Raw genomic sequence first — 23,993 nt, forward strand, 5'->3', positions numbered from 1 at the left:
TCTCTGCCTTTGAACACTGGCAGTACTGCTGCTAGGTTCGGTCTTGGCGGCTGCAGGCCCTTCCTCGGGTTGGTTACCTCCTATGTTACCAGGCTGCAAGACGGTTGCGCAGGTGCCTTTGCTGCTGGGCTCGGCGGCCTTGACCTCGGTGATTAGCGTCGGATCAGCGGCCTTGCCTTTGGCCTCTGTGGCAGGCTTCTCCCCCTCCCTGCCGCTTTGATCCGATGCTGCCGTTGTGCCCTGGCGAAGCCACTTTCTAATATCCATCATACTATCAGCTACCTACCTAACTGTTAACATTAGCTAAATTCCATCCAGCTGCGCTGTGATTTTTAACAAAAATTCATAGTACGTAACTTTTAAAGGTTTTTTCAACCGGTAAAATGTGTATGACATACGTATGATGCGTGCAAGGGAGTTGCATGAGTGAAGCATACACAACAAATCGGTTGGGCATGACGGAGGGGGCAGATTGTGGGACAGAATAGGGGTACAAAACTGAGGGGCCACAATATTCCAACTAAGGGGACATTGCCCCCTTTTGCACCATCGTGGTGCCGGGCATGGACACAACCCCATAAAATACCTCACAGGCTTGTGCATAATGATGAGAAACCATAGTCTATTGATTTTCATATGTACAGATAAAAGTACAGAAAACCGTACACACAGATGTTAGATGATAGTATTTAATGTGCGGTTTTATCAGGATTGTGGCAAAGATTTTCTACTTGTGGTCAAGTTATGTTTGGCGGTAAAGACTTCCCTTCTCTGTGTGTGATCATCCATTCCGCTTCGGGGGACCCAGCTAGCGAGTTTGATTGACAGCGTCAGTGGTTTTGTTTATGCCGCGGTCAGCTCGTGGCGGAAACACTGACATTTTCGATTTGCTGACGGGTAGATGATACCACAGTTTCCCACTTGGGAAGTACAGTACGTATCAGAATCAACCAATAGCAAACTCTACGCAAATAGCTTAAGTTCATTTTAACTCGGAGGTCCCCAGTTTCAGACATGACATGAACGCGGCATCACTCCTCATTGGTTTACTGAAATAATTTGCGGAAGCCTCCTTGCTTTCTCTTTACAAGTTCACTGGCACTACAAAGTCTGGTAAGTAGCTACTACTAACATGTTGAATACGTATGATTAAGTCGAGGTGATTCTAATGTTAGTGTAAGTTAGCCTCGTTTGCTATATTTGCCTGCTACGTCAGCCTTCTTAGCTAGCTATTACTTTAACACTGCTAGCTATCCGCTTCCTGTCCGGGGAGTTAGCTGGTAGCTAACCTGTCTAGTTGGTTTGTAGGCTTGCGAAAAAGGCCATACCATTTTTGGTTGTAATCGTAACATTATTTAAACGAACTGCAGCATTGATGTTGTGTTGCTACCATTTGTTCAACCTAACTCATGGTTTTGATTGTTCAGCTAGCTAACATCTATATGGTCGGCAAATTAGCCCCCAAACTAGCTGTCGTCAGTTAAACATACATTTATTATCATTCGCAGGGGACATTTTCAGATTTTTTTAGTTGTTGCTTTTTAAGCAGACCAGCCACTCTGAAAAGGGGCGTTTTTTGGCAAAGGCATCGTTGGGGGAAACATTTGCAGCGGGTGTGTTCCATGTGTCAACACTAGAGTAATTAGCCTATCCCCATACAGACATTGGGCTATCCTAACTTGTAGGCTTCCATTATTCTTGTAATGGGCACATGATTTCCATGATGCATGGGTATTTATGACTCAAGTAATTGGTGCTCGTCTTTTTATTTTGTTTTTATAAACTACTTTTAAAAGCGACTAGCTACGTTTTTAATCTGTTTTTCCCTTCTCCCAGGTCGACACATTTCAATTGATTAAACATGTTTCTTGCCAAAAGACTCATCGGTGGCATTCTTGATGTCGTAAGGTAGGGATCTGGCTGTAGTACTAAGGACGCCTTCTAAATCATTATCTTATTATGTATAAACAATGTTCACCACAGGAATTTAGTCACTACATGTTTCTGGCGCATTGCCTGATGGGAAGGGGGTTGAGGAGGCTTTGTGGGTTGTGGGGGAGGAAGGGAAATGAAAGTAGTCTAATCTTAGGACTTTGCCACTCCTAAAACTGATTGTGTCATTGCATATCATTGCAACGTCCAAGCTATGTTGGATAGGAGCATGATTCTTCAGCTAGTAACCTCAGGCCATGACAATCAATGCCTCATCAGACACTACATGACCAAAAGTATGTGGACACATGCTTGTTGAACATCTCAATCCAAAATCATGGGCATTAATATGCTTCTATAACAGCCTCCACTCTTCTGGGAACAGTTTCCATTAGATGTTGGGACTTGCTTCCATTCAGCCACAGGAGCATTCGTGAGGTCAGGCACTGATGTTAGGCGATTAGGCCTGGCTCACGGTCAGTGTTCCAATTCATCCCAAATGTGTTTTCGATGTAGTTGAGGTCAGGGCTCTGTGCAGGCCAGTCAAGGTCTTCCACACCGATCTCAACAAACCATTTCTGTATGGACCTCACTTTGTGCACGGCGGCATTGTCATGCTGAAACAGGAAAGGGCCTTCCCCAAACTGTTGCCACAAAGTTGGAAGCACAGAATCGTCTAGAATGTCATTGTCTGCTGTAGCATTAAGATTTCCCTTCACTGGGGGCCTAGACCGAACCACGAAAAACAGCCCCAGACCATTTGAAACCCCACCTCTTTAAGGAATACCTGGGATAGGATAAAGTAATCCTTCTACCCCCCCCCCCCCCACCCCACAGCGGAGTCACTCACCACCTTCCGGAGACATTTGAAACCCCACCTCTTTAAGGAATACCTGGGATAGGATAAAGTAATCCTTCTACCCCCCCCCCCCACACACAGCGGAGTCGCTCACCACCTTCCGGAGACATTTGAAACCCCACCTCTTTAAGGAATACCTGGGATAGGATAAAGTAATCCTTCTACCCCCCCCCCCCCCCCCCCCCCCAAAAAAAAATTTGTAAAGTGGTTATCCCACTGGCTATAGGGTGAATGCATCAATTTGTGAGTCGCTCTGGACTAGAGCGTCTGCTAAATGACGTAAATGTGCCCTTGAGCAAGGCACTTAACCCTAATTGCTCCTGTAAGTCGCTCTGGATAAGAGCGTCTGCTAAATGACTAAAATGTAAATGTAAATTATTCCTCCTCCACCAAACTTTACAGTTGCCACTATGCATTGGGGCAGGTAGCGTTCTCCTGGCATCCGCCAAACCCAGATTGTGGTGAAGCGTGGTTCATTACTCCAGAGAGCTCGTTTCCACTGCTCCAGAGTCCAATTGCGGCGAGCTTTACACCCCTCCAGCCGACGCTTGGCATTGCGCACAGTGATCTTAGGCTTGTGTGCAGCTGCTCGGCCATGGAAGCCCATTTCATGAAGCTCCAGACAAACAGTTATTGTGCTGACGTTGCTTCCAGAGGCAGTTTGGAACTCGGTAGTGAGTGTTGTAACTGAGGACAGACGATTTTACACACTACACGCTTCAGCGGTCCCGTTCTGTGAGCTAGTGTGGCCTACCACTTCACGGCTAAGCCGTTGTTGCTCCTAGATGTTTCCACTTCACAATAACAGCACTTACAGTTGACCGGGGCAGCTCTAGTGGGGCAGACATTTTACGAACTGACTTGTTGGAAAGGTGGCATCCTATGACGGTGCCACGTTGAAAGTCACTGAGCTATTCAGTAAGGCCATTCTACTGCCGATATTTGTCTATGGAGATTCCATGGCTGCGTGCTCGGGTGTGGCTGAAATAGCCAAATCCACTAATTTGAAGGGGTTTCCACATACTTTTGTGTATATATAGTGTATCACTGTTTGGAATGCTACCAAATGACTAACCTGTTAATCTCCCCTGTGTCCCCTGCAGCAACATTGATCCAGCCGCGTTTGTGCCCTCTGACCCAGTGAGTGGCATCAATATTTTATCATTTAAGTTATCACCAGAATACACAGTATCGCTGAAAATGTGCCTTTGTTATGGATAATAGTAACCTGAACTGTAAATGCCTCAATTACTAATGTTGTTATCCTGCAGCCCGCACCACGAAGGCCACTTGCGTACGCAGAGCAGAATGAGAGTGATGAGGAAAGACAGTTTCGCAAAGTCTTCCAGCAGTTGGCTGGAGATGTGAGTACGATATGTCCCCGTCGCTTCTCACACATTCCTATTCTGGTTTACCTTCATACTACCTCTGTAAAAGTAAACCCCCTGTGGCAATGCTACACATTGCCGTTAGAAAGGCACTGTGACTGCTGAAATTGATGCAGCCTAGCAGTTTGATCTTCATTTAATTATTTCAGATTTTAACAATGGCTCAAATTCACTATTGTATATTGTTAAGACACATTATGCATGGTACTCTTCGATGTTGGAGTAATTAAACGGAATAACTTTTCCCACAGGACATGGAGGTGAGCCCAACCGAATTGATGAACATCCTGAACAGAATTATTTCCAAACGTAAGCTATGTTTCTGTCTCTGTTCGTGTGCCTGTCTATGTATGTGCTTGCGTGCATTAAGTGTAAGCTGTTTGTTAATCCCTCTATCTCAGAAAGCCATGTTTGAGATGTAATATTCGTGATTAATTTCTCAGTGAGGTTGATGTTTGGCCTCTTAACAGAAGTGTTTGTCACTTTGTGAGTCAGTAAGGGCATGGTGATCTGTGTGATCTGGCTGCTTTTGAATTTCAGATGGTGACCTGAAGACAGACGGGTTTAGCATTGAGTCCTGCAGGAGCATGGTTGCAGTCATGGATGTATCCTTCCTGTTATTACCTGTTTGTGGTAATGCATCTGACGTTGATGCAAAAGTATCATTTACAGAATTTAGTGCCATAAGGATGGAGAGATAATTCAGACATAGCCATATAAAAGGTCTCAGAACAAGGGGGAAGGTTTATCGACAACCCATGTTTCTCAAGGGTTTAGGTAAATTTAAAATCCATCATATAATACATCTGATGGATTATTTAAATTGACCTAAACTCATGGAAAACATGGGTTGTCCATAACCTCCCCCTTGTTCTTAGACCTTTACTATGGCTGTCCAAATTATCTCCATCCTTCCTAAGTGGGCATTTGTTCACTTCCCTTCACTGATTTTGAAAGGAAATGACTGGTGTAAAAATATGGTGGAAACTCTCACCAATCCAATGCTTTTAGAGTTGTGGGAAGTAGTTGTGCACATGTTCACTTCACTTCACTGATTTGAAAGGAAATTCTCAATTGGGAGTTTGTCCTCCCCTCGACTACTCCGTCCTCCTCTTCTCTGTGACCCGGAAACCGATAAGTGGTCACCATATGTAGGAGTGTCAATTCGTTAATAGGCGAATGGAAGAGTTTGCCAAGGATACTCTGGTGTAGCCTACCAGCTCCCTATCGCGGAAGCGTTTTGAAATCCGCCCACACCCCCTTTGAATCATCTGTTTTCTTGATTGAGAAAAACATGCACATATTTAAAATCAATACACTACTTATCTTTTATCTATAAAATGTCTGGCACAACCAGCAATTTTATTTTTTACCACTTTACACATGTATTTTGGGATTCCTCCTCTGTAAACGTAATATGTCTGATGCGCGAGTGGTGAAGGAGTCTCATTTCATACAAGCACATTTGTTTCCTTTCTTCCGCGCCTCAATTACCTTGGGCCTTTATCAAAAGGAGGCGAGGAGGACGCGAGGAGTCGAGCAAAACCAATTGAGTATCTCCCAATGACTGGTATAAGAAATAAAGTGGAAACTCCCACTAGCCCATGCCTCCACCAATCCAATGCTTTTAGATTTGTAGTGTGCACTTGTTCACTTCCCTTTACTGATTTGAAAGGAAATGACTGGTATAAGAAATATGGTGGAAACTCCCATTAGCCCATGCCTCCACCAATCCAATGAGGTAACTTACACTGAGTGCACAAAACATTAGGAACACCTTCCTAATATTGAGTTGAACCCCCTTTTGTCCTCAGAGCAGCCTTAATTCATTGGGGCATGGACTCTATAAGGTGTCAAAAGCATTCCACAGGGATGCTGGCCCATGTCGACTCCAATGCTTCCCACAGTTGTCAAGTTGGCTAGATGTCCTTTGGGTGGTGGACGATTCTTGATACAAAAGGGAAACTGTTGAGCGTGAAAAACCCAGGAGCGTTGCAGTTCTTGTCACACTCAAACAGCTGCGCTTGGCACCTACTATCATACCCCATTCAAAGGCACTTACATCTTTTGTCTTGCCCAATTACCCTATGAATGGCACACATACACAATCCATATCTCTATTGTCTCAAAAATCCTTCTGTAACGTGTCTCCTCCCCGTCACTGATTTTGAAGTGGATTTAACAAGTGACATCAATAAGGGATCATAGCTTTCACCTGGTCAGTCTGTCATGGAAGGAACGGGTGCTCTTAATGTTTTGTACAGTCAGTGTTATTAGACTCATAGGTGTCAGGTTTTTGTGAACCTTAACGCTGTTGCAGAGTGACAGCACTGGGAAGCTCGGATTCCATGAGTTCAAACACCTCTGGAACAATATCAAGAAATGGCAGGTGAGAATTTATTTTCCACCAGCTTGGTAAAAACAGAATTTCCCTTTAATTTGAATAACAAAGTAGTTTGAGAGTATTGGCACTATACATACATGCATACGCACGCATACACTACCGTTCAAAAGTTTGGGGTCACTTAGACATTTCCTTGTTTTCCATGAAAACATAAATGAAATGACTTTGAATAGGAAATATAGCAAAATGCATAGGAAATGTAGTCACTGACAAGGTAAAAAATTAATGATTTTTAATATAAATAATGATTGTGTCCTTCAAACTTTGCTTTCGTCAAAGAATCCTCCATTTGCAGCAATTACGGCCTTGGAGACCTTTGGCATTCTAGTTGTCAATTTGTTGATGTAATCTGAAGAGATTTCACCCCATGCTTCCTGAAGCACCTCCTACAAGTTGGATTGGCTTGATGGGCACTTCTTACGTACCATACGGTCAAGCTGCTCCCACAACAGCTCAATAGGGTTAAGATCTGGTGACTGTGCTGGCCACTCCATTATAGACAGAATACCAGCTGACTGCTTCTTCCCTAAATAGTTATTGCATAGTTTGGAGCTGTGCTTTGGGTCATTGTCCTGTTGTAGGAGGAAATTGGCTCCAATCAAGCGCCGTCCACAAATCAAATCAAATTTTATTTGCCACATGCGCCGAATACAACAGGTGTAGACATTACCGTGAAATGCTTACTTACAGGGTATGGCATGGCGTTGCAAAATGGAGTGATAGCCTTCCTTCTTCAAGATCCCTTTTACCCTGTACAAATCTCCCACTTTACCACAACCAAAGCACCCCTAGATCATCACATTGCCTCCACAATGCTTGACAGATGGCATCAGGCACTCCTCCAGCATCTTTTCATTTGGTCTGCGTCTCACAAATGTTCTTCTTTGTGATCCGAACACCTCAAACTTTGATTAGTCTGTCCATAACACTTTTTTCAAATCTTCCTCTGTCCAGTGTCTGTGTTCTTTTGCCCATCTTAATCTTTTCTTTTTATTGGCAAGTCTGAGATATGGCTTTTTCTTTGCAACTCTGCCTAGAAGGTGAGCATCCCGGAGTCGCCTCTTCACTGTTGACGTTGAGACTGGTGTTTTGCGGGTACTATTTAATGAAGCTGCCAGTTGAGGACCTGTGAGGTGTCTGTTTCTCAAACTAAAGACACTAATGTATTTGTCCTCTTGCTCAGTTGTGCACCGGGGCCTCCCACTCCTATTTCTATTCTGGTTAGAGCCAGTTTGTGCTGTTCTGTGAAGGGAGGAGTACACAGCGTTGTACGAGATCTTCAGTTTCTTGACAATTTCTCGCATTGAATAGCCTTAATTTATCAGAACAAGAATAGACTGACGAGTTTCAGAAGAAAGTTCTTTGTTTCTGGCCATTTTGATTCTGTAATCGAACCAACAATTGCTCATGCTCCAGATACTCAACTAGTCTCAAGAAGACCAGTTTTATTGCTTCTTTAATCAGCACAACATTTTAAAGCTGTGCTAACATAATTGCAAAAGGGTTTTCTAATGATCAATTAGCCTTTTTAAAATGATGAACTTGGATTAGCAAACAAGACTGATGGTAGCTGATAATGGGCCTCTGTATGCCTAGATATTCCATAAAAAATCAGCCGTTTCCAGCTACAATAGCCATTTACAACATTAACAATGTCTACACTGTATTTCTAATCAATTTGATGTTATTTTAATGGACAAAAAAAATTCTGAAACAAGGACATTCAAGTGACCCCTAACATTTCAATAGTGTGTGTGTATATATACAGTATCTCACAAAAGTGAGTACACCCTCACATTTTTGTAAATATTTGAGTATATCTTTTCATGTGACAACACTGAAGAAATGACACTTTGCTACAATGTAAAGTAGTGAGTGTACAGCTTGTATAACAGTGTACATTTGCTGTCCCCCCTCAAAATAACACCACACACAGCCATTGTCTAAACCGCTGGCAACAAAAGTGAGTACACCGCTAAGTGAAAATGTCCAAATTGGGCCCAAAGTGTCAATATTTTGTGTGGCCACCATCATTTTCCAGCTCTGCCTTAACCCTCTTGGGCATGGAGTTCACCAGAGCTTCACAGGTTGCCACTGGAGTCCTCTTCCACTCCACCATGACGACATCACGGAGCTGGTGGATGTTAGAGACCTTGCACTCCTCCACCTTCCGTTTGAGGATGCCCCACAGATGCTCAATAGGGTTTAGGTCTGGAGAAATGCTTGGCCAGTCCATCACCTTTACCCTCAGCTTCTTTAGCAAGGCAGTGGTCGTCTTGGAGGTGTGTTTGGGGTCGTTATCATGTTTGAATACTGCCCTGCGGCCCAGTCTCCGAAGGGAGGGGATCACGCTCTGCTTCAGTATGTCACAGTACATGTTGGCATTCATGGTTCCCTCAATGAACTGTAGCTCCCCAGTGCCGGCAGAACTCATGCAGCCCCAGCCCCAGACCATGACACTCCCACCACCATGCTTGACTGTAGGCAAGACACACTTGTATTTGTACTCCTCACCTGGTTGCCGCCACACACGCTTGACACCATCTGAACCAAATAAGTTTATCTTGGTCTCATCAGACCACAGGACATGGTTCCAGTAATCCATGTCCTTAGTCTGCTTGTCTTCAGCAAACTGTTTGCGGGCTTTCTTGTGCATCATCTTTAGAAGAGGCTTCCTTCTGGGTCTGAGCACTGACAGGCTGACCCCCCCCCCCCCACCCACCCACCCACCCCTTCAACCTCTGTAGCAATGCTGGCAGCACTCATACGTCTATTTCCCAAAGACAACCTCTGGATATGACGCTGAGCACGTGCACTCAACTTTTTTGGTCAACCATGGCGAGGCCTGTTCTGAGTAAAACCTGTCCTGTTAAACCGCTGTATGGCCTTGGCTACTGTGCTGCAGCTCAGTTTCAGGGTCTTGGCAATCTTCTTATAGCCCAGCCCATCTTTATGTAGAGCAACAATTATTTTTCTCAGATCCTCAGAGAGTTCTTTGCCATGAGGTGCCATATTGAACTTCCAGTGACCAGTATGAGGGAGTGTGAGAGCGATGACACCAAATTTAACACACCTGCTCCCCATTCACACCTGAGACCTTGTAACACTAACGAGTCACATGACACCGGAGAGGGAAAAAAGCTAATTGGGCCCAATTTTGACATTTTCACTTAGGGGTGTACTCACTTTTGTTGCCAGCGGTTTAGACATTAATGGCTGTGTGTGGTGTTATTTTGAAGGGGACAGCAAATTTACACTGTTATACAAGCTGTACACTCATTACTTTACATTGTAGCAAAGTGTCATTTCTTCAGTGTTGTCACATGAAAAGATATATTCAAATATTTACAAAAATGTGAGGGGTGTACTCACTTTTGTGAGATACTGTATATATACACACACTGTTGAAATGTTTGGGGTCACTTAAATGTCCTTGTTTTATAAAAAAATTTGTCCATTAAAATAACATCAAATTGATTAGAAATACAGTGTAGACATTGTTAATGTTGTAAATGGCTATTGTAGCTGGAAACGGCTGATTGAGCCTATGTGTGTGTGTGTATATATATATATTACTGCTCAAAAAAATAAAGGGAACACTTAAACAACACAATGTAACTCCAAGTCAATCACACTTCTGTGAAATCAAACTGTCCACTTAGGAAGCAACACTGATTGACAATACATTTCACATGCTGTTGTGCAATGCTATTCATTGACTACAGCTCAGCATTCAACACCATAGTGCCCTCTAAGCTCATCACTAAGCTAAGGATCCTGGGACTAAACACCTCCCTCTGCAACTGGATCCTGGACTTCCTGACGGGCCGCCCCCAGGTGGTAAGGGTAGGTAACAACACATCTGCCACACTGATCCTCAACACGGGGGCCCCTCAGGGGTGCGTGCTCAGTCCCCTCCTGTACTCTCTGTTCACCCATGACTGCATGGCCAGGCACGACTCCAACACCATCATTAAGTTTGCCGACGACACAACAGTGGTAGGCCTGATCACCGACAATGATGAGACAGCCTATAGGGAGGAGGTCAGAGATCTGGCCGTGTGGTGCCAGGACAACAACCTCTCCCTCAACGTGACCAAGACAAAGGAGATGATTGTGGACTACAGGAAAAAAAAGAGGACTGAGCACGCCCCCATTCTCATCGACGGGGCTGTAGTGGAACAGGTTGAGAGCTTCAAGTTCCTTGGTGTCCACATCACCAACGAACTATCATGGTCCAAACACACCAAGACAGTCGTGAAGAGGGCACGACAAAGCCTATTCCCCCTCAGGAGACTAAAAAGATTTGGCATGGGTCCTCAGATCCTCAAAAAATTCTACAGCTGCACCATCGAGAGCATCCTGACTGGTTGCATCACCGCCTGGTATGGCAACTGCTTGGCCTCTGACCGCAAGGCACTACAGAGGGTAGTGCGTACGGCCCAGTACATCACTGGGGCAAAGCTCCCTGCCATCCAGGACCTCTATACCAGGCGGTGTCAGAGGAAGGCCCTCAAAATTGTCAAAGACTCCAGCCACCCTAGTCATAGACTGTTCTCTCTGCTACCGCACGGCAAGCGGTACCGGAGTGCCAAGTCTAGGTCCAAAAGACTTCTCAACAGCTTCTACCCCCAAGCCATAAGACTCCTGAACAGCTAATCATGGCTACCCGGACTATTTGCACTGCCCCCCCACCCCATCCTTTTTACGCTGCTGCTACTCTGTTAATTATTTATGCATAGTCACTTTAACTCTACCCACATGTACATATTACCTCAACTACCTCAACTAGCCGGTGCCCCCGCACATTGACTATGCAACGGTACCCCCCTGTATATATAGCCTCCCTACTGTCACTTTATTTTATTGTATATATAGCCTCCCTACTGTCACTTTATTTTACTTCTGCTCTTTTTTTCTCAACACTTTTTTGTTGTTGTTTTATTCTTACTTTTTTGTTTAAAATAAATGCACTGTTGGTTAAGGGCTGTAAGTAAGCATTTCACTGTAATGTCTGCACCTGTTGTATTCGGCGCATGTGACCAATAAAATTTGATTTGATTTGAAATGGAATAGACAACAGGTGGAAATTATAGGCAATTAGCAAGACACCCCCATTTAAGAAGTGGTTCTGCAGGTGGTGACCACAGACCACTTCTCAGTTCCTATGCTTCCTGGCTGATGTTTTGGTCACTTTTGAATGTTGGCGGTGCTTTCACTCTAGTGGTAGCATCAGACGGAGTCTACAACCCACACAAGTGGTTCAGGTAGTGCAGCTCATCCAGGATGGCACATCAATGCGAGCTGTGGCAAGAAGGTTTGCTGTGTCTGTCAGCGTAGTGTCCAGAGCATGGAGGCGCTACCAGGAGACAGGCCAGTACATCAGGAGACGTGGAGGAGGCCGTAGGAGGGCAACAACCCAGCAACAGGACCGCTACCTCCGCCTTTGTGCAAGGAGGAGCAGGAGGAGCACTGCCAGAGCCCTGCAAAATGACCTCCAGCAGGCCACAAATGTGCATGTGACTGCTCAAACGGTCAGAAACAGACTCCATGAGGGTGGTATGAGGGCCCGACGTCCACAGGTGGGGGTTGTGCTTACAGCCCAACACCGTGCAGGACGTTTGGCATTTGCCAGAGAACACCAAGATTGGCAAATTCGCCACTGGCGCCCTGTGCTCTTCACAGATAAAAGCAGGTTCACACTGAGCACATGTGACAGACGTGACAGAGTCTGGAGACGCCGTGGAGAACGTTCTGCTGCCTGCAACATCCTCCAGCATGACCGGTTTGGCGGTGGGTCAGTCATGGTGTGGGGTGGCATTTCTTTGGGGGGCAACACAGCCCTCCATGTGCTCGCCAGAGGTAGCCTGACTACCATTAGGTACCGAGATGAGATCCTAAGACCCCTTGTGAGACCATATCCTGGTGCGGTTGGCCCTGGGTTCCTCCTAATGCAAGACCATGCTAGACCTCATGTGGCTGGAGTGTGTCAGCAGTTCCTGCAAGAGGAAGGCATTGATGCTATGGACTGGCCTGCCCGTTCCCCAGACCTGAATCCAATTGAGCACATCTGGGACATCATGTCTCGCTCCATCCACCAACGCCACGTTGCACCACAGACTGTCCAGGAGTTGGCGGATGCTTTAGTCCAGGTCTGGGAGGAGAGCCCTCAGGAGACCATCTGCCACCTCATCAGGAGCATGCCCAGGCGTTGTAGGGAGGTCATACAGGCACGTGGAGGCCACACACACTACTGAGCCTCATTTTGACTTGTTTTAAGGACATTTACATCAAAGTTGGATCAGCCTGTAGTGTGGTTTTCCACTTTAATTTTGAGGGTGACTCCAAATCCAGACCTCCATGGGTTGATAAATTTGATTTCCATTGATAATTTTTGTGTGATTTTGTTGTCAGCACATTCAACTATGTAAAGAAAAAATTATTTCATTCATTCAGATCTAGGATGTGTTATTTTAGTGTTCCCTTTATTTTTTTGAGTAGTGTGTATATATACTACCAGTCAAAAGTTTGGATAACACATATGGAATCATGTAGTAACCAAAAAAAGTGTTTAACAAATCAAAATATATTTTATTTGAGATTCTTCAAATTGCCACCCTTTGCCTTGATGACAGCTTTGCACACTCTTGGTATTCTCTCAACCAGCTTCATGAGGTAGTCACCTGGAATGCATTTCAATTAACAGGTGTGCCTTCTTTAAAAGTTAATTTGTGGAATTTCTTTCCTTAATGCGTTTGAGCCAAATAGTTGTGTTGTGACAAGGTAGGGGGGTATACAGAAAATAGCCCTATTTGGTAAAAGACAAAGTCCATATTATGGCAAGAACAACTCAAATAAGCAAAGAGAAATGACAGTCCATCATTACTTTAAGACGTGAAGGTCAGTCAATCCGGAAAATGTGAAAAACTTTTAACGTTTCTTCAAGTGCAGTTGCAAAAACCATCAAGCACTATGATGAAACTGGCTCTACTGAGGAACGCCACAGGAAAGTAAGACCCAGAGTTACCTCTGCTGCAGAGGATAAGTTCATTAGTTACCAGCCTCAGAAATGGCAGCCCAAATAAGTGCTTCACAGAGTTCAAGTAACAGACACGTCAACATCAACTGTTTAGAGGAGACTGCGTGAATCAGGACTTCATGGTCGATTGCTGCAAAGAAATCACTACTAAAGGACACCAATAAGAAGAAGAGACTTGCTTGGGCCAAGAAACACGAGCAATGGACATTAGACCGGTGGAAAACTGTCCTTTTGGTCTGGAGTCCAAATTTGAGATTTTTGGTTCCAACCGCTGTGTCTTTATGAGACGCAGTGTAGGTGAACGGATGATCTCTGCATTTGTAGTTCCCACCGTGAAGCATGGAGGTGTGATGGTGTTTTTTTTTTTTTTCTGTTGACACGGTCTGTCATTTATTTAGAATTCAAGGCACATAAGCCATCCCATCTGGTTTGGGCTTAGTGGGAAAATAATTTGTTTTTCAACAGGACAATGACCCAACACACCTCCAGGCTGTTTAAGGGCTAATTGACCAAGAAGGAGAGTGATGGAGTGCTGCATCAGATGACCTGGCCTCCACAATCCCCCGACCTCAACCCAATTGAGATTATTTGGGATGAGTTGGACCGCAGAGTAAAGGAAAAGCAGCCAACAAGTGCTCAGCATATGTGGGAACTCCTTCAAGACTGTTGGAAAAGCATTCCAGGTGAGGCTGGTTGAGAGAATGCCAAGAGTGTGCAAAGCTGTCAAAGGTAAAGGTGGCTACTTGGAAGAATCTCAAATATATTTTGATTTGTTTAACACTTTTTTTGGTTACTACATGATTCCACGTCTTATTTCATAGTTTTGATGTCTTTACTATTATTCTACAATGTAGAAAATAGTAAAAATAAAGAAAAACCCTTGAATGAGTAGGTGTTCTAAAACCTTTGACCGGTAGTGTACATAGTATTATAATTAGAAAGTATGATAAAAATGTGTAACCATGGAGATTTAACATAGATGTATTATACAACATACAAATGTATCTCACTATATACAGTGCCTTCGGAAAGTATTCAGACCCCTTGACTTTTATAAATTGTTACGTTACAGCCTTATTCTAAAATTGATTCAATATTTTTTTCTTCATCAATCTACACACAATACACCATAAAGATAAAGCGACAACAGGTTTAGACATTTTTGCACATTTATTTAAAATAAAAAAACAGATACCGTATTTACATAAGTGTTCAGACCCTTTGCTATGCGACTCAAAATTGAGCTCTGGTGCATCCTGTTTCCGTTGATCATCCTTGATGTTTCTACAACTTGATTGGAGTCCACCTGTGGTAAATTAAATTGACTGGACATGATTTGGAAAGGCACACCTTTCTATAAAAGGTCCCACAGTTGACAGTGCATGTCAGACCAAAAACCAAGCCATGGGGTCGAAGGAATTGTCTGTAGAGCTCCGAGACAGGGTTGTGTCGAGGCACAGATCTGGGGAAGGGTACCCAAAAAATTATGCAGCATTGAAGGTCCCGAAGAACACAGTGGCCTAGATCATTCTTAAATGGAAGAAGTTTGGAACCACCAAGACTCTTCCTAGATCTGGCCGCTCTGCCAAACTGAGCAATCGATGGTCACTCTGACAGAGCTCTAGACTTCCTCTGTGGCAATGGGAGAACCTTCCAGAAGGACAACCATCTCTGCAGCACTCCACCAATCAGGCCTTTATGGTGGAGTGGCCAGACAGAAGCCACTCCTCAGGAAAAGGCACATGACAGCCCGCTTGGAGTTTGCCAAAAGGCACCTAAAGACTCTCAGACCATGAGAAACAAGATTCTCTGGTCTGATGAAACCAAGATTGAACTCTTTGGCCTGAATGCAAAGTGTCAAGTCTGGAGGAAACCTGGCACCATCCCTACGGTGAAGCATGGTGGTGGCAGCATCACTGGGAGACTAGTCAGGATTGAGGCAAAGATGAACGGAGCAAAGTACAGAGATATCCTTGATGAAAACCTGCTCAGGACCTCCGACTGGGGTGAAGGTTCACCTTCCAACAGGACAACGACCCTAAGCACACAGCCAAAACAACGCAGGAGTAGCTTCGGGACAAGTCTCTGAATGTCCTTGAGCGGCCAAGCCAGAGCCCGGACTTGAACCTGATCTAACGTCTCTGGAGAGACCTGAAAATAGCTGTGCAGCAACGCACCCCATCCAACCTGACAGAGCTTGAGAGGATCTGCAGAGACGAATGGGAGAAACTCCCCAAATACAGGTGTGCCAAGCTTGTAGCGTCATACCCAAGAAACGCTATGCTGTAATCGCTGCCAAAGGTGCTTCAACAAAGTACTGAGTAAAGGTCTGAACACTTATGTAAATGTGATTTTAACTTTTCATAAATTAGCAAATATTTCTAAAAAATGGTTTTTGCTTTGTCATTATGGGGTTTTGTGTGTAGATTGAGGGGGGTAGGAACAATGTAATCAATTTTTGAATAAGGCTCTAACGTAACAAAACGTGGAAAAAGTCAAGGGGTCTGAATACTTTCCGAAGTCACTGTGTGTGTATGTTTTATGATAAATTTTTTCTTCCAGGGTGTGTATAAGACTTATGACACTGATGGCTCTGGGGTTATTGGTGCAGATGAGCTGCCCAACGCTTTCAGGGCGGCAGGTAAGAGCTATCATCTAGCACAGAAACATTTTTGCTGTTTGCCAGACACTTTTTACAGCATATATCTTGAAACAGTGTGATATCCATACATTTTGAATCTCTAAGTTCTTAAGTAAATTGGCGTTTGATCAAGAAATCCTGTGTTATTCTTTCTAGCTTTCTAGATATCAGCTGTTCAGTTTGGACCAAGGATGTACATAACATGTAAATATGTGTGTCTATGTTTGGACACAGGCTTCCCCCTCAATGATCAGCTGTTCCAGATGATAATTCGCAGATACAGTGACGAGAACGGGAACATGGACTTTGACAACTACATTGGCTGCCTTGTGAGACTGGACGCTATGTGCCGTAAGTCCGATTCCCTGCTCTTTCCTATCTCATCATCATTGCAAGGGTTATTTTAGCTCTGTATAGGCGTTAGATGTAAGTAAGTAAATAAATAAATACCATATGCATTACCCTTTTGTTACATTTGTTGTGTGTCAGTACAACTAATGGTACTTTGAAAATAATGGGGTACATACATAATCATTGGGAAATTGACAAAGTTGTTTTCTCTCTAAAAGTAGAATTATCTTCCTGATTCAGGTGCCTTCAAAACCTTAGACAAGGATAACAATGGAACTATTAAGGTCAACGTTCAAGAGGTAAGAATGTCACACTTAAAAGCTGGAACAATTAAACGGTTTTATGAATGTAATTAGCCTAGCAGAACTACTTTAGGAACAACATTGTAGAGTGATGCCGACAATATCACACAACACGAGGTCAAAACCCACCATTGTATAGGGTTGATGTCAAACAATTGTTTTTCTGTCTCTCTGCAGTGGCTCCAGTTGACGATGTACTCCTGAGGACATTAAATGCCTACTGGTGTTTACAAAACCAATCTGTCTCTACTTCGCGCTGCGCTTTAGACCACTCCAAGGACCCCCTATGTCAGTCAACCAGTCCCCCGGTGTATGCATGTTTCCCTACATGCTTTGCAACCTACACAATGTGAATACAGCATACAACAAAATGGGAGTTCTAGACGAAGTTGTAGACTATTGTGGTAGCAAAAACCTTTTAAATTCAAAAGAACCTCTACACCGGCTATGGCCGTCTTCACCTTTCAAAGAACTCTCCCAAATGGTAGTCATTTCACAATTATTTAAGCCAGTTAAGAAATAGTCTGTCACATATGATGTAGCTACACAACGCCAGGACAATGTTAGTTTTTGTCATGTCTCACAACCATTTTTTTTTGTGCCATTGCTTCATGAAGCCAACAGATGCCATTTAAGGATTGGGTAAATGTTGCCATAAGTCACTGAATTGTTATTGATTTTGTAATGCTCAGTGTCATATTTTGTATGGCATTAAAGAAATCTTAATGTATTTTTTGCTTGTGTTATTTCAACACTTCAAGCCTACTCATCTATCATTCAATCATTAAGGGTTGATGCATTTATCTGCTAAATGGCATATTATTATTATTATATATTATTATTTACCTAAAGGCTGGAATGATAAATGTATTAAAAAAAAGAATTAAAAAAAAAAGGTTAGATGTGCATCCAAAACTGAACACAGTGCTGTAGCTCACGTATTGTGGTCAGTCCGGGTATTTCTCTTTTCTCAGAAAAGTAACCCACGTAGCTAGCTACTTAGCTTGCGTACAAACTAGCGCAATAAATCTGACTGGTCTATTTGTCAGTCTTGTAAAATGAATGAAGAGGCGACAATGCGTGGGAAACGTTAGGTAGCTAGCTACAATCTTATAAAGACGTGACTAGTTAACATTAGCTAGCTAACATTAGTTTAGCGTTGTTGTTTTATGAAAAAACTGGCAAATTTGAAAAACAACATTTTTGATTTTAAGAGGCATTGTGCATTTAAAAAGTGCAAATATCTGTTACCATATGCCATACCAGCAGGGTTTACCGCTGTGTACATAAACGTTCCAGCTAACGTTAGCTAGCAAGTCACACACTTTTTTCGCAAAGGTAAATTTAGCTAATGTAGCTACTTAACTAGCAGTCTAGCCAGTAACGTTAAGCTGAACTAAATCAAGACTTTGAGCACTGGCTGCTATATAGCTCAATTTAATAACGATGGTACTCTGGATGCGTCTGTTAACAAACTGATTGCGCGAGACTGTCACAGCGGCACAATTATAGGTTGCAAGGCTTGTATTCATGATTCTATCATGCAATGTAACGGGGAACCAAATAGAATATAAACGCGCATTCGTGGACACACTAACCTGTACCTGATTTTTGATGCGTCTCTTTAGCACACCCATCTGCTGATTTTTCCATCTTAGAAGAAGAAGTTTGGAACCACCAAAACTCTTCCTAGAGCTGGCCTCCCAGCCAAACTGAGCAATCGGGGGAGAAGGGCCTTGGTCATGGAGGTGACCAAGAACCCGATGGTCACTCTGACAGAGCTCCAGAGTTCCTCTGTGGAGATGGGAGAACCTTCCAGAAGGACAACCATCTCTGCAGCACACCACCAATCAGGCCTTTGTGGTAGAGTGGCCAGACACAAGCCACTCCCAAGTAAAAGGCACATGACAGCCCGCTTGGAGTTTGCCAAAAGGCACCTAAAGACTCTCAGATCATGATAAAAAAAGATTATCTGGTCTGATGAAACCAAGATTGAACTCTTTGGCCTGAATGCCAAGCATCACGTCTGGAGGAAACCTGGTACCATCCCTACGGTGAAGCATGGTAGTGGCAGCGTCATGCTGTGGGGAAGTGTTTCAGCAGCAGGGATTGGGAGACTAGTCAGGATCGAGGGAAAGATCCTTGATGAAAACCTGCTCCAGAGTGCTCAGGACCTCAGCCTGGGGCGAAGGGACTAATCTGCATGTCCTTGAGTGGCCCAGCCCGAGTCCGGACTTGAACCCGATCGAACATCTCTTGAGTAGGGTTGCACGATATTGGAAATAACTGACATTGCGATATTTTGTTTTTCTGCAATATATATTGCGATATGAAAAAATACAGGATGTCTTCACCAGATGACTTGAAAAGCTCTATTTGAGAATAATTAATTATTCTAGAATGATTGGGGTGATTATGTAGGGAACTGCATCTTTATGGAAAATAACAATTAAAAAATGAAACTGAAAATGACTTTTTACCTTTTGACTTATTTTGGGTAGTTTAATTTATATTAATTAATACACTGTTTAATTCACCATGGTTCTATTGTATTCATGTAATAATCTTCTATCAATTCAGGCTAAAGTCAATGATCTAACATGTTATGATATTAATAATGCATGTTGCTTACCCTAAAATAAAGGGGCTCATTTGTGAATGAAGAGGTATGGTGTCTATAAGGGATCCAGGAGATTACAGGAGGCTTTATCTCAGTACTCCAACCAGGTTAAAACAGCATTCTCTACGGAGGAAGTTTCATTATCACAATAGGGAATTAATGTGAATGACAAAATCAAATCAAAAAGTAATGTAACATTTTATTACATTACAAATGACTCTCATCTAGTCTAGGCCCCAATCAGCTAAAGCTTCTCTCATCCCTGTTGCGATGTTCTCACTTGTATGATCCTCTGGGAAAAATGCAGTTTGCAAACAGCGACTCTTCAGGTGGAAGTCCTCATTAATAAAGTGTACGGTCAGACTTATGTAGGGCTCTGTTGTCCGGCTGGACCACAAGTCCGTTGTTGCTGTATAATATTCCACTTGTGACAGCTCTGTTTCAACTTGTGCCTTGCATTTCTCGTACAACTCTGGGATGGCAACTTGAGAAAAATAGTTGCGTGATGGCATTACATACCGCTTGTCAAGCGACCGGATCATGTTTTTAAAACCCTCTTTGGTAACCGTGTTAATTGGTACCATGTCTTTGGCGACGTGAAATGTTATTGAATCTGTGATTTCTCTCTGCCGTTTGGAACCTTTCTCGTATGGTGTACTACTGGCAAAGGCATCCGAAATAGATTTTTGCTTTGGAGGGCATTGAGATGCTTTGCACTCGTCATACGAAGATTTGTGGTGCCGCCTTAAATGATCGAACAAATTGGACGAGGCAACAATTGCAAGGCACTCTCGACAAAGTACCTGTTTTTGGTCAACATCATCCTATCTGTAGCCGAAATATTTCCATATAATTGACGATGCATGTCTTTTTGCAACCAAATTCTCAATTTCGGTCTTTTTTGCCTGTTCCTCGCTCAACATTTCGTTGCGCGCAAGCAGAGCCTGCATGTCAACCACATGCAGCAACGAACTCCGTGTTTAAAATAATTAATAATAAACTGTATCCAATAACCCATAAATCTGAGTAAATTACGTTATATCAGACAGATATAATGCTAGTTTAACATTTACAAAATATATATATTGTAGACTGTGTTAGAAATTGCGTAATTCAAATCTGGTATTGGAATAAGAGAAAACATAATCAAGAGATATTCAATCCAAGCTAAATTTATTATATGCAAAATGTATGTATGTTAAGTATGATGGTTCGTATACGGGCTCACTGAAATACCACGCAGGGCAGACAGAGAACTGACTTCCTCATTACAAATCCTTCCGTAAATACCCTGACAGTTTTAGTTCCCGCTCTCTGCTGGGCCTATCAGGGTAGAGGTTGGGTGTGGTTTAGACTTACTCAACCTATCGCTGGCGCTCAGGCTGGTCCCAGTCCCTTGGCGCTCCACTGTTGCACACTGTTGCCAGGCATAAGTTGTTATCATAACAACCTGTAGAGTCATCACCCATAGACACCGTTCCACTGTACTCTAAGTACCTACGTTCAAGGACGGTTCACAGACAACGGTTCACAGACAACAAAGAGGCAGTGTTCGTATCTGTAAGAAATACAAGTCTTATCTCATCCTACCCCCTAACGTTCCTCACATGAATCACAGCTTGTTATGTGAAACAATTTATATCAGTACAGTACAAACCTTTTATGCTTTAATCATTAATGCATTCTTTCTAAGTTAGTCATCCCATCCAGTTATGAGAAAATAGATCCCCACAATCCCCCTTTTCACACCCACTGGGTGTGAGCCCAAAATAAGAAAACACAGGGTGTCACTCATTAAAATACAATACAAACAAAAATAATCACACTTTTATTAATAGGCAATAATGATACTAAAAAATAAAAACCCTCAGTCCTTCCATCTACACCCAACTTGTAAACGGTTGGCTACCAGTCACCCAGGAACTTCAAACCTTCACATAAGGAAAGACAAACATTCACAATGGTTAACTTGATTAATAAAGCATAAAACACAGGATTAATAGAACACAAAACACAAGATTATAAAACTCTAGTGTGTGATTAAACTTTTTTAAAGGGAAAATTTAGGATTCCCTCCAAATAACAGTTTAAACAGAATATAAACACCCCTGAGAATAACAGGATATGGAAATTAAATCACATCAAAAAATGTTAATAAAAGAAAAAATAATAATTTTAACCCTCTATTTCTCCCCTACACCTAACATGTACTGAGTTGGCTACCAGCCACCCAGGAATCCTTTACCTTCACATCAGGAGGAATAAACAACCACAACCACAATTTTTTTTTTTGGCAAACCATGGATCATCCAGCTTGGTCTCAGAGTCAGTAGCAGAGTCACCCGCATCATCCTGGGCCGGTAACAACGGCATCATACCTGACGCCTGCACCACTCCTACCACTGACTTCCTGAGACAGGGGATGATGCAAGCAGCACAACACATTAACAGCAAAAACACAATTACTAGGGTCAGAAATCCAGTAACCACCATAGAAGAATACGTACCGAACCAGTCACTCAACCAGGAGAACAGCCCACCACTCTCCACTCCAGCCATGCTCTTCATTTCTGCTGACAACTTATCCAGGCCAACAAGGGCCTTTGTGATGTTCCCGTCAGGGCTAGTATTGTTAGGAATAAACGTACAGCATTGTTCCCCAAACATCTTACACACACCCCTTTGGTTAGCAAGCAACATGTCAAGTGCTAGTCTATTTTGTCTAGCCACCCTAGAGGTGGCCTCTAGTTGTTCGGACATTCCAGTCAGGGCAGTGCATGTGTAGTTAACAAATCTCTGTTGGTTATAATAGATGTAATTTATCCAAGATCGCTGTTTAGCAGCATCTATAGCAGGTCCTATGATTGGCAACAAATGCCACAACCCATCATTCCTGTTGAGTGCCTGGAACTGTAATGGTACTCCCACAGGCACCCCCAACAGGTTAGAGTGGATCTCCTCTCCTGCTGACCATGGGGCACTACGTCTCCCCCGCCTCATTCTCTCTCTGTCTGGGGCTAGCTGGGCGATCCCCAAAAGTTGGTCTGAGGAAACATCAATAATGGTCAGTGGTACAATTAAACTAGCTAATGCACACGTGCCCTGCCAGTCCCCCTTTAGAATAGGGGTTAGTTTTCTATTTGGCCCACAGATCCACCACACATCAGCCACCCCCTTTGTCTGGGTTTTACCCTTAACTGGCCAAGTGCTGTTCATGATTACATTCACAGCACAGTCCCCTGGTGGTAGCCTACCATAGTTAACACCCTTACCTGTTCCAGTAATGCAACTGTAATTACCTCCATAAGCCTGAACTCCCGCAGGTGCCTTTTTTTTGTGGGGGAACCTCAGGGAAAATCAAACTTAGGGCTTTGCACAGGGTGGTGTTTGGCAGTGAATGGTAGAACTCTTCCAATATGCACTGCCATCCTTCCCCTTCTCCTAAGGCGAATGGGTGGGTTGCCAACCCAGGTCTTGCATGCCCACAGATAACACAATTCTGCCTGGCCAGTGTCCTAGCCGTATACCTCATGTATGCCAACCACATATTTTCTTTCCCTTCATAGCCAGTTTCTGTCCCCAGTTGGTCGCTGTCTGTTATATCCCTAACATTAATCACCTGAACAGGGTTTGGTACCTTAGTGGGTTGAAGCTGAGCTGGTCCTGGAGTGGTGGTGTGGTTCAACTGGGTCTGTCTCTCCCCAGCTGCAGGTTTGGGTGTGACCGCGATGGTGAACATACCCATGGTGTCTGGTCCGGATCGTACTGCTGCTAAGGTGTACACACCTGCGTCTGTAAGTTTAATGTCTTGGATGGTTAGTAGGATTTCATCGCCTTTACATGCACCCCCTTTTGACCCCTGCACACCCCTTATCATTTAAAACCTAGCTGCTTTAGAAGCATCTCCTAATGCATATGGATAGCCTCTACGCCATTCCCAGAAGGTGCCAACATTTGTGTTCATATAGTCCCAATATGGACACCACTTTCCCTCACACAGATAAGTACCTCTCTTTAACACATGGGGATACATTTTGTTACAGTTTTCCTTCTGGTTCCAATTGCAACCAGTGTCCCCAATTCCACTAGCCCTATTCCTCCATGACCAGATCTTACATGGTTCTAGGGACATCACTTGAGATTCCCCTTCCTGTAAGGTAATGACTATATTATGATACTGACTGGAAGTCACTGTTCCCCATAGGGCCAGCCCCACTACTAACCATAACATCCTCCCTTTCTGCAGCCAAGTCCTGTTGTACTTGATCTAGAGTTCTTCCTGGAGCTATATCTTTGGCACAATGTGTTCTGTGGTACCACACGTCCTTCTTACTCGTGTTTACCCTCAGCGAGTGACTTGATACCTCTTTCACCTGAAAGGGTCCCTCCCACCTTGGCTCCGTCCACTTCCTGGAATGCACCTTTACTCTCACCCAGTCTCCCACCAGGATGTCTCT

General features: G+C 43.6%; 1 protein-coding gene across 1 annotated transcript; it reads left to right on the plus strand.

Moving 5' to 3' along the window:
- The first annotated feature begins 884 nt into the window (after window positions 1-884).
- On the plus strand, window positions 885-17,646 carry capns1a (calpain, small subunit 1 a). The gene is made up of 11 exons (XM_084170590.1): window positions 885-1,113; window positions 1,837-1,908; window positions 3,895-3,931; window positions 4,063-4,155; window positions 4,431-4,488; window positions 4,720-4,784; window positions 6,500-6,568; window positions 16,185-16,263; window positions 16,498-16,614; window positions 16,855-16,913; window positions 17,094-17,646. The coding sequence occupies exons 2-11, from the start codon at window positions 1,862-1,864 to the stop codon at window positions 17,118-17,120; spliced, it is 651 nt and encodes a 216-aa protein (XP_084026716.1). The 5' UTR covers window positions 885-1,113; window positions 1,837-1,861; the 3' UTR covers window positions 17,121-17,646.
- The last annotated feature ends 6,347 nt before the right edge of the window (window positions 17,647-23,993 follow it).

This window comes from Coregonus lavaretus, assembly GCF_964263955.1.
Source record: "Coregonus lavaretus genome assembly, chromosome: 10".
NCBI lineage: Eukaryota > Metazoa > Chordata > Actinopteri > Salmoniformes > Salmonidae > Coregonus > Coregonus lavaretus.